At 34.8% G+C, this 13,715-nt stretch overlaps 2 protein-coding genes across 2 annotated transcripts in view; both read left to right on the plus strand.

The window, feature by feature from the left end:
* The window catches only part of LYRM7 (LYR motif containing 7), a 40,753-nt gene extending 37,693 nt beyond the window's left edge, over window positions 1-3,060 (plus strand). Inside the window, exon 5 of the mRNA XM_036846627.1 lies at window positions 2,948-3,060. Within this exon, the coding sequence (XP_036702522.1) occupies window positions 2,948-3,018 (71 nt within the window). The 3' untranslated portion in view covers window positions 3,019-3,060. The remainder of the gene's footprint in view (window positions 1-2,947) is intronic.
* Window positions 1-13,715, plus strand: part of CDC42SE2 (CDC42 small effector 2) — a 201,398-nt gene that overhangs the window by 22,973 nt on the left and 164,710 nt on the right. The gene's annotated exons all lie outside the window — the stretch shown is intronic.

Raw genomic sequence — 13,715 nt, forward strand, 5'->3', positions numbered from 1 at the left:
TGTAATGTCTAGCAAAAAATAAGCACATGTATGTTTGATAAGTGAAACAATTTACTGCCATTGTTAATAAGTTAAAACCTAAACTATAATTTGCTCTCTGGTGAAACCTCCAAAGATTTGGTAACAGCAAGTGAGATATAAAAAATGGTTAGATAATACTTATTTAACTGGTTTTCAGTTCAGTAAGCCAGATTTACCATGTGGCTCATAAGAGCATTATCTTTAGTCAGATCACTTATTTTTTTGTTACAAGTTCAGTTTTCCTTTTGAATTCGTTTTAGTAATATCTCTAAAACATTTTTTAATGATTCAAATTTACAGAAAAGGTGCAAGAAAAGTTGAAGAATATGCGAATTTCCTTTATCCAGATTCTACAAATGCTAACATTTTACCACATTTGCTTTATCATCTCTCCCTCATTTTTTTCTTGAACTTTCTGAAGGTAAATGCAGGCATAATGTACTTTTTCCCCCAAATGAGCATTTTTCAGATCATAACAGCCCACTTGGGTTTAGATCTGGAGAAATACTTCAGTGTGTATTTCTTAAAAATACTATATTGTGTATTTCCTAAATTTGCAAAGACCTTCTCTTATATAACAACAGTATAATTATCAAAATCAGTATATTAACATTGATTCAATTCTGTTATTCAAATTTTTCCGTTTGTCCTAAGAGTGCCCTTTATAGCAGAAGAAAAAAAAATGGATTGGATCTCTGGTCTAGGGTCCAGTTGAGGGTCACACAGATCGCATTTAATCATCATGTTTTTGTGTGTGTGTGTGTGTGTGTTTGTGTTTCCAGCATCGTGATTTAATTAAGGGAGCATATTCATTGTAGAGAATATATTGATGATTGTAAATGTGACTCCTCATTACAGCCTTAAAAGTTTTGAAACACCAAAGCACAAAGATGTCAATTATATATCCAAACTACAGGTACAAAACAAGTACATGTATTTTCCACACTCCAAAATTGAGTACACACTGTACTGTCATAGGGAAGGGGTTTACCAATGATGACCTGACAATAAAGTACTCAAGATTGATATACCCAAATAAAATATAAAATAGGAGTTTATAAAAACAAGTTTGACAATAGCAGAGAGGACCCTTTTCACTTCTGAGCAAAAATGCATTTCATTATACATACTCTCTCCTAAAATGAATAAACCAGTCACTTGAGAATGTTCTATTTATTTCTTCTATTATACAACAACATTTTCCATGTCTTTTGAAAAAAAATATTGTGCAGGAACTGTGGGATAAGCAAGCATGTGGATGGAACAGCACAATTGCAGTGGTTCTTACAACTCACATCTAGATAAGGAGAAAGTGTTATTCATTAGTATGGCCCAGTCTTAGCCAATATTCAGTTTGGAAAGACACTGGGTTAAGATCAGAATGATCTGAAATTCCAAGTTCTAGAATTGATGATTATATATGCCATTGTATTAGTCAGGCTTCTTTTTTTCCTTTTTATTGAAGTATAGTTTATCTACAATGTTGTGTTAGTTTCTACTGTACAGCAAAGTGAATTGGCCACACATACATATATATCCGCTCTTCTTTACATTCCCCTCCCATACATGTCATTATAGAGTATTGAGAAGAGCTCCCCGAGCTACACAGCAGGTCCCTATGAGCCATCTACCGTTACATGTAGTAGTATGTATATGTTTTTAGTCTTCCTTAATCTGGAGCAGTTCCTTAATCTTTCTTTGTCTTTCATGACCTTGTTCTTTTTGAAGAATATAGGCAAGTTATTTCATAGAATTTGGTGTGAGCATTTTTTGATCATGACAGTTCACCTGGATTCAGCTCTTCTAAAAACTTTCTGTCTTAAGAGCTTTACCTCAGTTGGCTCCAGCAGGATGTCTTTCCTAGGACTCAGCATTTGTTGTTGTTGTTCTTATTGTTGAACAGTGTTTCTCAGTGGGGCCCTATTGTCATTTTGAACAGATAGTCTGCACTACACAGACTATCCCACACATCCCTGGCTCCTCCTCTCTAAATTCCAGTAGCATTCTTAAGTTGGTGTGACCACCCAGAATACCTCCAGTTGAGAACCACTCTTCTGTAAAATTTGAAATCACATGCAGGATCTTAGTTGCCCAACCAGGGATCGAACCCAGGCGCCCTGCAGTGGAAGCGTGGAGTCCTAACCACTGGACCGCCAGGGAAGTCACTGAAATCTTTAAATTAGGAAAGTGGTCTTGCTTTTTATATAGTTGGTAGCATGAACTAATTTTCCAGTTGATGATTTTAATTAATTAATTAATTTATTTATTTATTTATTTATTTATTTTTGGCTGTGTTGGGTCTTTGTTGCTGCGCTCAGGCTTTCTCTAGTTGCGGAGAAGGGGGGCTGCTCTTCATTGCAGTGCACAGGCTTCTCACTGCGGTGGCTTTTCTTGTTGCAGAGCACGGGCTCTAGGTGGGTGGGCTCAGTAGTTGTGGCTTGTGGGCTCTAGAGCGAGCGCAGGCTCAGTAGTTGCGGTGCACGGACTTAATTGCTCCATGGCATGTGAGATCTTCCTGGACCAGGGCTCAAAACCGTGTCCCCTGCATTGGCAGGCAGATTCTTAACCGCTGCGCCACCAGGGAAGTCCCCAGTTGATGGTTTTAATTATCATTAATCTGTAATCTGCTACTGACAGTGTGCTTTAGCTGAATTCTAGTCAGTTATTTAGTTATATTTAATAAATCAATGGTAAATGGTTAAGTTGGTCATGTATGTTTTTGTATAATCTGAAATGAGAGTCCTATTAACTATCTCCATTTAAAATCAGGAACGCCACCTTAGAAGTTAACCGAAATAAAATATCTCTGGGAAGATTTATTTTAAAGCTAGATAATTTACTGTTACAAGTTTTAGGGGGAAATGAGTGGATTTGCATTTAATTTTAATTTTAATGATGTTAAATATTCTTCTTGTTTTTCTTTCAGAATTGGTCCCTAGGAAAGACCTTCTTATAGAAAATGTGCCATATTGTGATGCACCAACTCAGAAGCAGTGAATTTTTCTAGAATAAAATTAAGTCTGTATCATTTTTAATTTTAAAATATATAACTCTGGCTAAACTCCTGGAAATGCGAGTATTTTTCTTGGAAATGGCATATTGAAATTGAGTGCATTAAAGTGTAGTTTCATAATTAAGTTTCACGTTGAAAGAACATTGCTGAAAACTGCAGAACATAGTTAAGTATTTCTAAGGAACATTAGGTAAGAAGACATTTCATTTTCACTGAAAATCAAACTGTATAAAGTGAAATAAATGCTTAGGGAGGTATATCATATTCACTTCTGTTTGACCTTAATGAGTATTTTGGTTTTATCATAGCTATTTGAGAATGAAGTGTTTTGACAGGTTGGTGGGTTTTCTTCCCGTGTGAAATGAAACTATTAGATTAAAATTATTAGATTAAGTTAACGTTTAGTTCCGAAAAGATTAAATTGGTCTAAAAATCACAGTGTGTGCCAGCTTTCCACAGAAGGCAGCCTTTGTTCCTAAAGCACTGAAATTATTCCTGTAGCTAACAAATAATTATACAGTTTCCTTTTAGAGATAGAGTATGTCTCTGTTCCTAAAAGAAAATTTTTAATCAGTTTTCTGAAGATAGATGAATAAAATGTCAAAATCACGTAAGATAACTGTGGAATAAAGAAATTCTAATTTTTTAAGGAAATAGTGGCCCTTGATCAAACTATATAATATAGGCTTAGTAGAATTAGCTGTACTTAGACCACAGCTAGACCTTATTGTGAAAATGTAATATATGGCTGCATCCTCTTCATTTTAATCAGTAAGATCTAAATGGCTTTTTTTTTTTTTTCTCCAACATTTTTCATCCCTGACAAGATTGACAGTATCACAGAACAGCTTGGCATTCTACCATCTAATGGTAGGAACTATAAAACTGTGTTTAATATTCTTCTTGTTTCTCTTTTATCTGTGCATCTTTACCATTCTATTTTCTCCGTGAGCAGTGTGTTCTCTTCCATTCACTGGTCAGTTCTCCCATTTGATGATGACACAGGGTTTTTAATTTTTACAAGATTCGCAATGCAAGCTTTGTTTGTTGGCAAACATACTGGAATTGCCATGCTCAATATAAAATGTCATGTTTTAAAATAACTTAATTTTAGTAGATAAAAAATTATCAAATTGCTTAGACATAGTATACTTAACAGTAAACCAGAGACTACCTTTAATGCCTCCTAATACTTTGGAGATTAGTAGTCTGTGAAATGGATTACATAGGTCAAAAGATTTGCTACATAATTGTTTTTTTATCTCTCATGCCTGTTTCTTATTGTGTGTATGGAAATTATACCTACATAAACGTTGTTTCAGATTTGAAATTTGCCCCTGTAAGAAAATGCTAAAGGTCGTCATGACACAATCACTGGTAAATACTCTGACTTACTATTATTTCAGTAAGTGTCTATATTATATCTTTTGAGGAAAGTTGGCTAAAATAGTTTAAATTTAATATATATTTTAATTGTTTTAATATTATTTAACATTTTTAGAAGTTTCTAGTTTTTTTCTTTAACCTGAATTCCCTTGTTCCATTCTTCACTCATGTTAATTTAAATATCGCATCAAAAAATAGTTCTTTTTGTTTTACAATCTAGTTATCATTAGGAGCAATAGAGATTAATAACTAACATGTTACATAAAATAAAAAATAATCATTCAGATGTTTATTTTATTGAAGCTAGTACGTTAGACATTTTAAGATATATACTATATATGTATACGTATCACATATGTGTATATATATATAAATATATATATATAGTGATTTTGTGCCTTAAGACTATGCAATACAGTTCCTATGTAATACACCAGGATATCAACAATAGGTTTCACTGTCATAAAATTTTGAAAGATTTGACACCCTATCCTTAAAGAGCATATATTTATATTTCAAATTAATTTTAACATTATTTAATAGTTTTATTAGATCAGTTAAAACAATTTATGAGTTCTTGGCCTGTTGTGAAACAAAGATTGTCAGTATTCTAGAAAGTAAATTTTGAGAATGATGATTATCTAAGTGCCTGACTTCTCTGTGGTACAATGTCAAATTTAATTAAATCTTTTTTAGTTAGTTAAAAAAAAGCTTCCCATGTTCCCAGAGGGAATTACCCACATATAACATTTCACTTTGACTATTGAAACCCAGTGAAAGTGGGTGGGTGCAAGTTCTAATTGCAGATATCTAGGCTCAGAGGCCCAGCAGGACTTTGTAAAACAGTCTTTTGGCAGAAGTCAGAAAGGGTGTATGCCAGGAGACTTAGATTTGGCAAGCATATGTGGGGAAGAATCCTTCACTAAAGATTTGAAGCTAAAGGAAATATGAGAGATAGTTTGCATAACATCTAATTCAGAACATTGAAATTAAGATTTGAGTATAATTGTATTTAAGTTGGTCCTCATTTTGCCTTCAGTTGCATATTTTTAATTAATTTATTTTATTTTATTTTTTTGGTTGTGTTGGGTCTTTGTTTCTGTGCGAGGGCTTTCTCTAGTTGTGGCAAGTGGGGGCCACTCTTCATCGCGGTGCGTGGGCCTCTCACTATTGTGGCCTCTCTTGTTGTGGAGCACAGGCTCCAGATGCGCAGGCTCAGTAGTTGTGGCTCACGGGCCTAGTTGCTCCACGGCATGTGGGATCTTCCCAGACCAGGGCTCGAACCCGTGTCCCCTGCATTAGCAGGCAGATTCTCAACCACTGCACCACCAGGGAAGCCCACTTTCAGTTGCATATTTTAACATCAGTACAATGTCCAAAAAACACACAATAATAAGAATAGGTAGAATTTCTACACTCATTGACAAAACCAATCATTTCACTGTAAACACAAAGCCATAGATCAACAAAGAAGTGAAAATTCCAGTTCTTAAGCAGAATTTTCTAAAGTGAAAGTAGATGAATACAAAATTAATGTAACTTTACTATATATCAGGAGTAACCTATCAGAAATGAAATGGAAAAAAGATCCTGTGTATAATAGCAAACAAAACTGTAAAATAGGAAGCAACTTTTTAAAAAAAACTGTAAAACTTAAAAATGAAAGACATACTGTGTTCCTGGATGGGACAGTTGAAAATTGTAGAGATGACAGTTCTTTAAAATGTAATCTATCAAGATCCCAACAGATTCACAGATATGTGTACATAAAAATATAAAACTTCTGTATTCTGTGAAAGCTACTATAAATAAAGTTTAGAAAAATTTGCCACTGATGTAATAATTAAAATAGTTAAGATATAAGATGTTCCTATGACTCAGCAAAAGATAACTCAATGGAAAAATGGGCAAATGATATCAATAAGAAATTCATAAAAGAAGAAATACTAACCCATTTAGTGATCAAAGAAATGTAGATTAAAACAAAGGAAACATTTTTCTTCATCAGAGTTGCAAAAGTTAAAGAAACTGGTCATATCCAGTATATGTATGTAAAGGTGATATGCATGTGAGAAAATGGGCACTCTCATATATTTCAGGAAGGAATGTAAGTTATAGGGCCTTTTTGAAAGGGAAATTGACATCAAAATTTAAAATAAACATACTATTCAGTCTGTATCCCAGTGGCTCACAAGAATACTAATAAATGAACACCTCAGGTATACGTACAGAAATTTCTACAGCATTGTTTAAACAGCCTAAATTTCCAAATTTAGGGGAACAATGAAAGAAGATATGGCTCATTCATACTCTGGGATATTATGCAGAAGTTGAAAAGTATGATGTAGTATATATATATATATATGTATATATATATACATGTCAAGTGAAAGGAGCACGTCACAGAATGTATATTCTCTTTGAATCCACTTAGATACAAAACAACTATTTTTGTACACATATATGCATATGTGTATATAAATACATAGAAGTAATGCATGCTAAATGTTAATAATTAGTCTGGGAGAAAAATTAGATTTGGGGAAGGGGACTAGTAACTTGAGGACTTTTATTCTGATAACTCCTGCATGTTTAAATGTTTTATAATTTTTAAAGGACAATAATACCTAAGCTACTAGTGATTTTTATGTAAAATTTTAAATTATAAAATGTTTCAAATATCAGCAGCTGGTACATCAGACACTCGTAAACCTAATTCCCACATTTGACAGATGTTACATTTTGCCATATTTGTTTAACAAAAATCTCCTTCCTTTTAAGTCATAAAATCCTGTAAAGCTGAAGTCGTATGTCCCTTTTTATTTTCTTGTCTCATTTCAGGGATAATCACTATTTTATAGTCAGTGGATATCACTCCTGTACTTGTTTTTATACTTTTATCAAATGTGTATGTGTTCCAAACAATATATTGTATTGTTCTGTGGCTTTAAAATGCAAGTGAATGGTGTTATGCTCCATATATTCTGCAACTTACTTTTCATCACACATTAGGTTCTGAGGTTTATCTATACTGTTGGATAAATATCTAGGTCTTTCACTTTTATGTCTTATTCCATTGTAAGAATAAGCTAGTTTATTTATCCATGTCTCTTGATAAACAATAGTATTGTTTCATTTTTTTGATATTGCACACGAATTTACTGAAAACACTAGCACATGGATTCTTGCACCCATGTAAAAGTTTATCTAGGTATATACCAAGAAGCAGAACTGTTGAGGCATAGGGTATGTACATGTTCCAGTTTTCCAGGAATTTTTTACTTGTTCTTTAAAGTAACTGTACCAATTTATACCCCAATCAACCCTGTGTGAGAGGTCCCTTTTCACCATATCCTCACTGTTATTGTTATGTATAACTTTTCTCATTTTTGTCAAACTCATGGATATGAAAAGGTATCACATTGTTTTAATTTGCATTTCTGGATTACTGGTGAGGTAGATCATCTTGTCATGCTTATGGTCATTACAGTTTTCCATTATGAATGTGTATTGATATCCTTTGTTCACTTTTCTCTATTGGGTCGTCTGGTTTTTTCTTACTGATCCTTTATATACTCTTGATATTAATTCTGTGTTGGTTATCTGCGGTACAATTGCCTTTTTCCAATATGTGACTTGTCTTTCAATTCTGTTTATGATAAACCTGTAGTTTGGGACTTTATTTATATCATATTCATTAAAAAAACTTTTCCTTTATTAATTTTGCCTTTATAGCTTTTTAAGAAATTCTTTCTACTCCAAATCATAAAGATACTCTAGTACATTTTCCTCTGAATGTTGAAGTTTTGCTTTTTATGTTTGGGCCTTTACATCATCTAGAATTTATTTTTATTTACGACATGAGAGAGGGATCTAATTTTATTTTTTTTAATGAGTTAACAGTTTGCTTCACCATCATTTATTGAATGGCCCGTCCTTTTCCTGATAACATGTAAAGCTACTTTGATCATATCCCAAGTTACTATATATTGGAAGCAGTCTAACCCTCGTAGCTATTCAAAGACTTTGCTCCTACAGTTGTCCCCCTCCTCTGCGAAATATCTTTTTCCCTCTCTCCACTAGATTGTTCTCAACAGCATTCAACATTCTGAAATATTTCCCATCAAAAAAAAAACTTTCTTGAACCCCAGCTCCCCCCCTCGAGCTTCAGCACCATTTTTCTGCTCTTCTTTGTTCTAAGAGGTTTCTATATTTACTGACTCCACTTCTGTCCCCATTCTCTCTTATACAGACCCCAATCAGAATTTAATCCCAACCACTCCACTAAAACCCTTCTTGTCCCAGTTACTATTGACCTTTACTTGGTAAGTCCAAAGGTCAATTCTCATTTCTTACTTTATTCACCCTATCAGTAGCAATTGCATAATTGGTCATTCCCTCTTTTTTGAACAAAGACCTAGACACATGTTTATTATAGACCTACTACAAGTAGGATACAGTCATGAACCAAAGTAACAAAAATGCCTGCCTCATCTTCTGCTTGTGATTTTAGATACACTCTCAGCCCTTCTTGATGCTGCTCTCAGCCTTCTGTGGGAAGACTAACCTATATGAATCAGCTCAAGTGGCTCTTGTACCCTCTGACTTTTGGTTGGTTCGGCCAGTGGGGGACCCTGGCCGGAGATCAGAAGGAGGGAAGAGAGTGAAGGCAGGTATTTTTTTTTCCTGGCTCTATCCCTGAGAGATTGCCTCATGCTGGCATTGTCCCTCAAAGTATCTCTCACGGTGACCTCTGTACAGTTCTTTCCTTCCAGTTTGGATAAGAGCTTCCCTCCCATCTTCAGATCTGGGGCAGCAACATCTCCTCTGCTACTATCCATGTGAGTTCCTTTACATGCACAGTTCTGTAAAGAGACTCTTTATAAATAAATCTTCCTCAAACATGTATTTTAAGTACATCATCTATTTCCTTTTAGGATTCTCACTAATTCACTGCCCTGGGGGAACTTAACTTTCTGTAGGTGAGAGACAGATAATAAACAAAATTTAAAAGTAAATAAGAAGGTGATAAGTAATGTGGAGAAAGATAAAGTAGAAAAGGGAAATAGGAAAGTTAGGAAGAACAGGGTGTTGCAATTTTAAGTCCTGCGATCAGGGAAGGTCTCACTAAGGAAGTGATAGTTGAGCAAAGACGAAGGATCTGAGGGCTCTAGCCACGCAGATACCTAAGGGAAGAGCTTTCCAAGCAGAGAAAACTGCTAATGCAGTGTTCCTGAGACAGGTTCTTGTCTGCTATGTTTAAGGAGAACCAAGTGACAGGAGCAAAGTGATTTTAGGGGGAGAGTAGTAGGAGACAGAGTCATAGAAATGAGGGATTTCCCTGGTGGCTTAGTGGATAAGGCTCCACGCTCCCAAAGTAGGGGGACTGGATTTGATCCCTGCTCAGGGAACTAGATCCCACATGCATGCCACAACTAAGAGTTCACATGCCACAACTAAGGAGCCCGCCTGCTGCAACTAAGACTTGGTGCAACCAAATAAATAAATTTTTTTTTTTAAAAAGTCATGGAAATGATATGGTAGAAGGAGGCAGATAGTAGATGCCAGGTTATGTAGGCTATTATAAGGACTGTGGTTTTTACTCTTAATAAAATGCAGAGCCATTAGATGGTTTTGGGAAGAGGAGTGATATGATCTGATTTTAAGTTTTAAAGACATCATTCTGGCTGTTGTGTTGAGAATAGACCATGGTGGCAAGGATGAATGCAGGGATACTAACTAGAAGTTTCTTGCGTTATTCTAGGTAAGAGATGATAGTGGCTTATACCAGAGTGGCAGCAGTGATGGTGGTGAGAAGTGGCAAAATTATGGGTATATTTTGATACAGCTCCTGGGTTTCCTGATGGATTGAATCTGAGGTGAGAGGAAAAGAAAAGAGTCAGGGATGATTCCCAAGGGTTTTGGCCTGTGCAGGTGGAAGGATATTGTTGCCATCAATTGTAATGGTGAAAACAGACTAGATTTGTGAAAAAAGATCAGGCATTTCGTTTTGGGCATGTATTAATTGAAATATCTAGAAGGTATCCAAGTGGAGATGTTAATAAGACACTGGACTAAGATCTGAAGTTCAGGAAGTGGTCTGGGCTGGAGATATAAATTTGGGAGCCATTAATATAGATAAAATACTTACAGTCATGACATTGGATGAAATCACTAAGAAATTGACATAGAGAAGAAGAAAAGTCCGTGATTGAGTCTTTTGTGGCACTCCAATGTTAAAAGTTAAAGAGATAAGAAACAACAAGCACAAGAGACAAAGAAGTTTCCAATAAGATAGAATGAAAACAAGGAGAATGTAGAACAGAAGTTGGCAAACTATGGCTCACAGGGGCCAAATCTGACCCACTGTCTTTTTTTGTAAATAAACTATTATTGGAACACTACCACACTTATTCATTTACATATTCTCTATGGCTGCTTTCATACTACAGTGGCATAGTTGAGTAATTTCAGCAGAAACTGTATGATCCACAAAGCCCAAAATTGCTATCTGGCCCCCTTGCAGAAAAAGCTTGTTGACCCCTGGTGTGTAGAGTCTTAGAAGCCAAGTAAAAAAAGTGTTTCGTTGAGAGGGAGTGACTGCATTGCGATCATAATTAAAATTCCACTAGGAAGGGCAACGTGGAGCTGACTTTGGTGACTTTGGCAAGACAGTTTCAGTGAAATAATTGGAGAAACATACTCTTGTTGATTATTCCCAGATTGATCTTTAAATTTGTTGTAATCACAGTTAAAATTGCAGTAGGATTTTTATAAGGAACTGATAAAACTTACTCAAAAATTTATGAGGAATAATAAAGGTCCTTAAATAGCTAAATCAGCTATGACAAAAGAATAAAATTAGATATCCATATGCAAAAAAATGGAACTTTGGTCCATGCTTGACACTATATACAAAAATTATCTCAAAAAAAAAAAAAAAAAAAAAAAAAAAAAAAATTATCTCAAAATCAATCATAGATCTAAATACAAAGCCTCAAACTGTAAAACTTCTTGAAGTAACAGGAGAAAATCTTTGTGACTTTGGGTTAGACAAAGATTTCTAAGATATGACACCAAAAGCACAATACATACAAGAAAAAATTAATAAACTGGACTTTGTCAAAATTAAAAACCTTTGCTCTGTAAAAGATAATTGTTAAGAGAATGAGAAGATAAGCCACAGACCGGGAGAATATATTAAAAATCATAAACTGATAAAAAAAAAAACTTGTTATCCAGAAAATATAAAGAACTTTTAATCATAAGAAAACAAAAAACAATTTTTTAATATTTGAGTAGATACTTTTTCAAAAAATATATAAATGGAAAAACTATATATGTACAAATGGAAAATAAGCACATAGAAAGATCTCAACATCATTAGTCATTACAAATTAAAATCATAATGAGATACTACTACATACCTATTTTAATAGCTAAGATTAGAATGACTGAACATACCAAGTCTTGGCAAGGATGTAAAGGAACTGAAATCCTCATTCATTACTGAGAGAAATGTAAAATGACAGAACAACTTTGGAAGACTATTCAGCCATTTCTTACAAAGTTAAACGTATACTTCCTTTATAATCCAGACTTCCCACTCCTAGGTATTTACCTAAGGGAAGTGAAAGCACAAAGACTTACATGTTTATATTACACAGCAGAGGAAATCATCAACAAAATGAAAAGGCAACTTCCAGAAAGAGAGAAAATATTTGCAAATAATATATCTGATAAGGAGTTAATATCCAAAGTATATAAAGAACTCATATAACTGAATAGCAAAAAAAATCTAATTTTAAAAGGGGCAGAGGATCTGAATAGACATTTTTCCAAGGAAGACATTCAGATGGCCAACAGGTACATGAAAAGAAAGATGTTTTTTTTTTTTGGCCACGCCACACAGCTTGTGGGATCATAGTTCCTCAACCAGGGATCAAACCTGCGCCCTCAGCTGTGAAAGCGCGTTGTCCTAACCATTGGACCGCCAGGGAATTACCGAAAAGACGTTCAGCATCACTAATCATCAGGGTAATGCAAATCAAAACCACAGTGAGCTATCATCTCACACCTGTTAGAATGGCTGTTAGCAAAAAGACAAGAAATAGCAAGTGTTGGCTAGCATGTGGAGAAAAGGGAGCTCTTGTTCACTGTTAGTGGGAATGTAAATTGGTGGAGCCACTATGGAAAACAGTATGGAGGATCCTCAAAAAATTAAAAATAGTACAACTGTATGACCCAACTACTCCACTTCTGGGTATTTATCTGAAGAACATGGGAACACTAATTTGAAAAGGTATATGCACCCCTATGTTCACTGCACCATTATTTATAATAGCCAAGATACAGAAACAACCTAAGTGTCCATCAGTGGATGAATGGATAAAGATGTGACATATATACACAATGGAATACTACTTAGCCATAGAAAAGAATGAAATCCTGCCATTTGAACAACATGGATGGACCTTGAAGGTATTATGCTAATTGAAATAAGTCAGATGGAGAAAGACAAAACGCTTATGATTTCACTCATATGTGGAACCTTAAAAAAGCAAACAAAATAAAACGAAAACAAACTCATAGATACAGAGATTAGATTAGTGGTTGCCAGAGGGGGAGGGGTTGCCAGTGGGTGAAATGGTGAACGGGCCAACTGTATGGTGATGGATGGTAACTAAATTTGTGGTAGTGTTCACTTTGTAGTGTATACAGATACAGCATTGAAGTATAATGCTGTATAATGTTGAAATGTATATAATTTTTAAAAAATTGGCCTAGCATGTCATCCAGCAATTCTCCTTCTGGGTGTTTATCTGAAGGAAACGAAAATGCTAACTGGAAAAAATATATGCACCCCTATGTTCATTGCAGCATTATTTACCATAGCCAAGACATGGAAGCAACCAAAGTGTCTTTTAATGAGTGACTGGATAAGGAAAATGTTGTATGTGTCTGCATATATGTATTTGTGTGTGTATGCATATAATACAATGCAATATCATTCAGCCATAAAAAAAGGAAATCTTGCCGTTTATGACAACATAGGTGGACCTTGTCTGCTAAGTCAAACGGAGAAAGACAAATAACGGATGCTCTCACTTAGACGTGGAATCTAAGAAGAAAACAAAACAAACAAAAAACCCAAACTCATAGTAATGGGTGTTTGCTGAAGGCAGGGTTTGAGGGGTGGGAGAAATGGGTGAAGGGAATCAAAAGGTACAAACTTCCAGTTGTAAAATAAATAAACCATGGGTTTGTAATGTACAGCATGATGACTATAGTTAGT

The sequence above is a fragment of the Balaenoptera musculus genome, chromosome 3 (assembly GCF_009873245.2).
Source record: "Balaenoptera musculus isolate JJ_BM4_2016_0621 chromosome 3, mBalMus1.pri.v3, whole genome shotgun sequence".
NCBI lineage: Eukaryota > Metazoa > Chordata > Mammalia > Artiodactyla > Balaenopteridae > Balaenoptera > Balaenoptera musculus.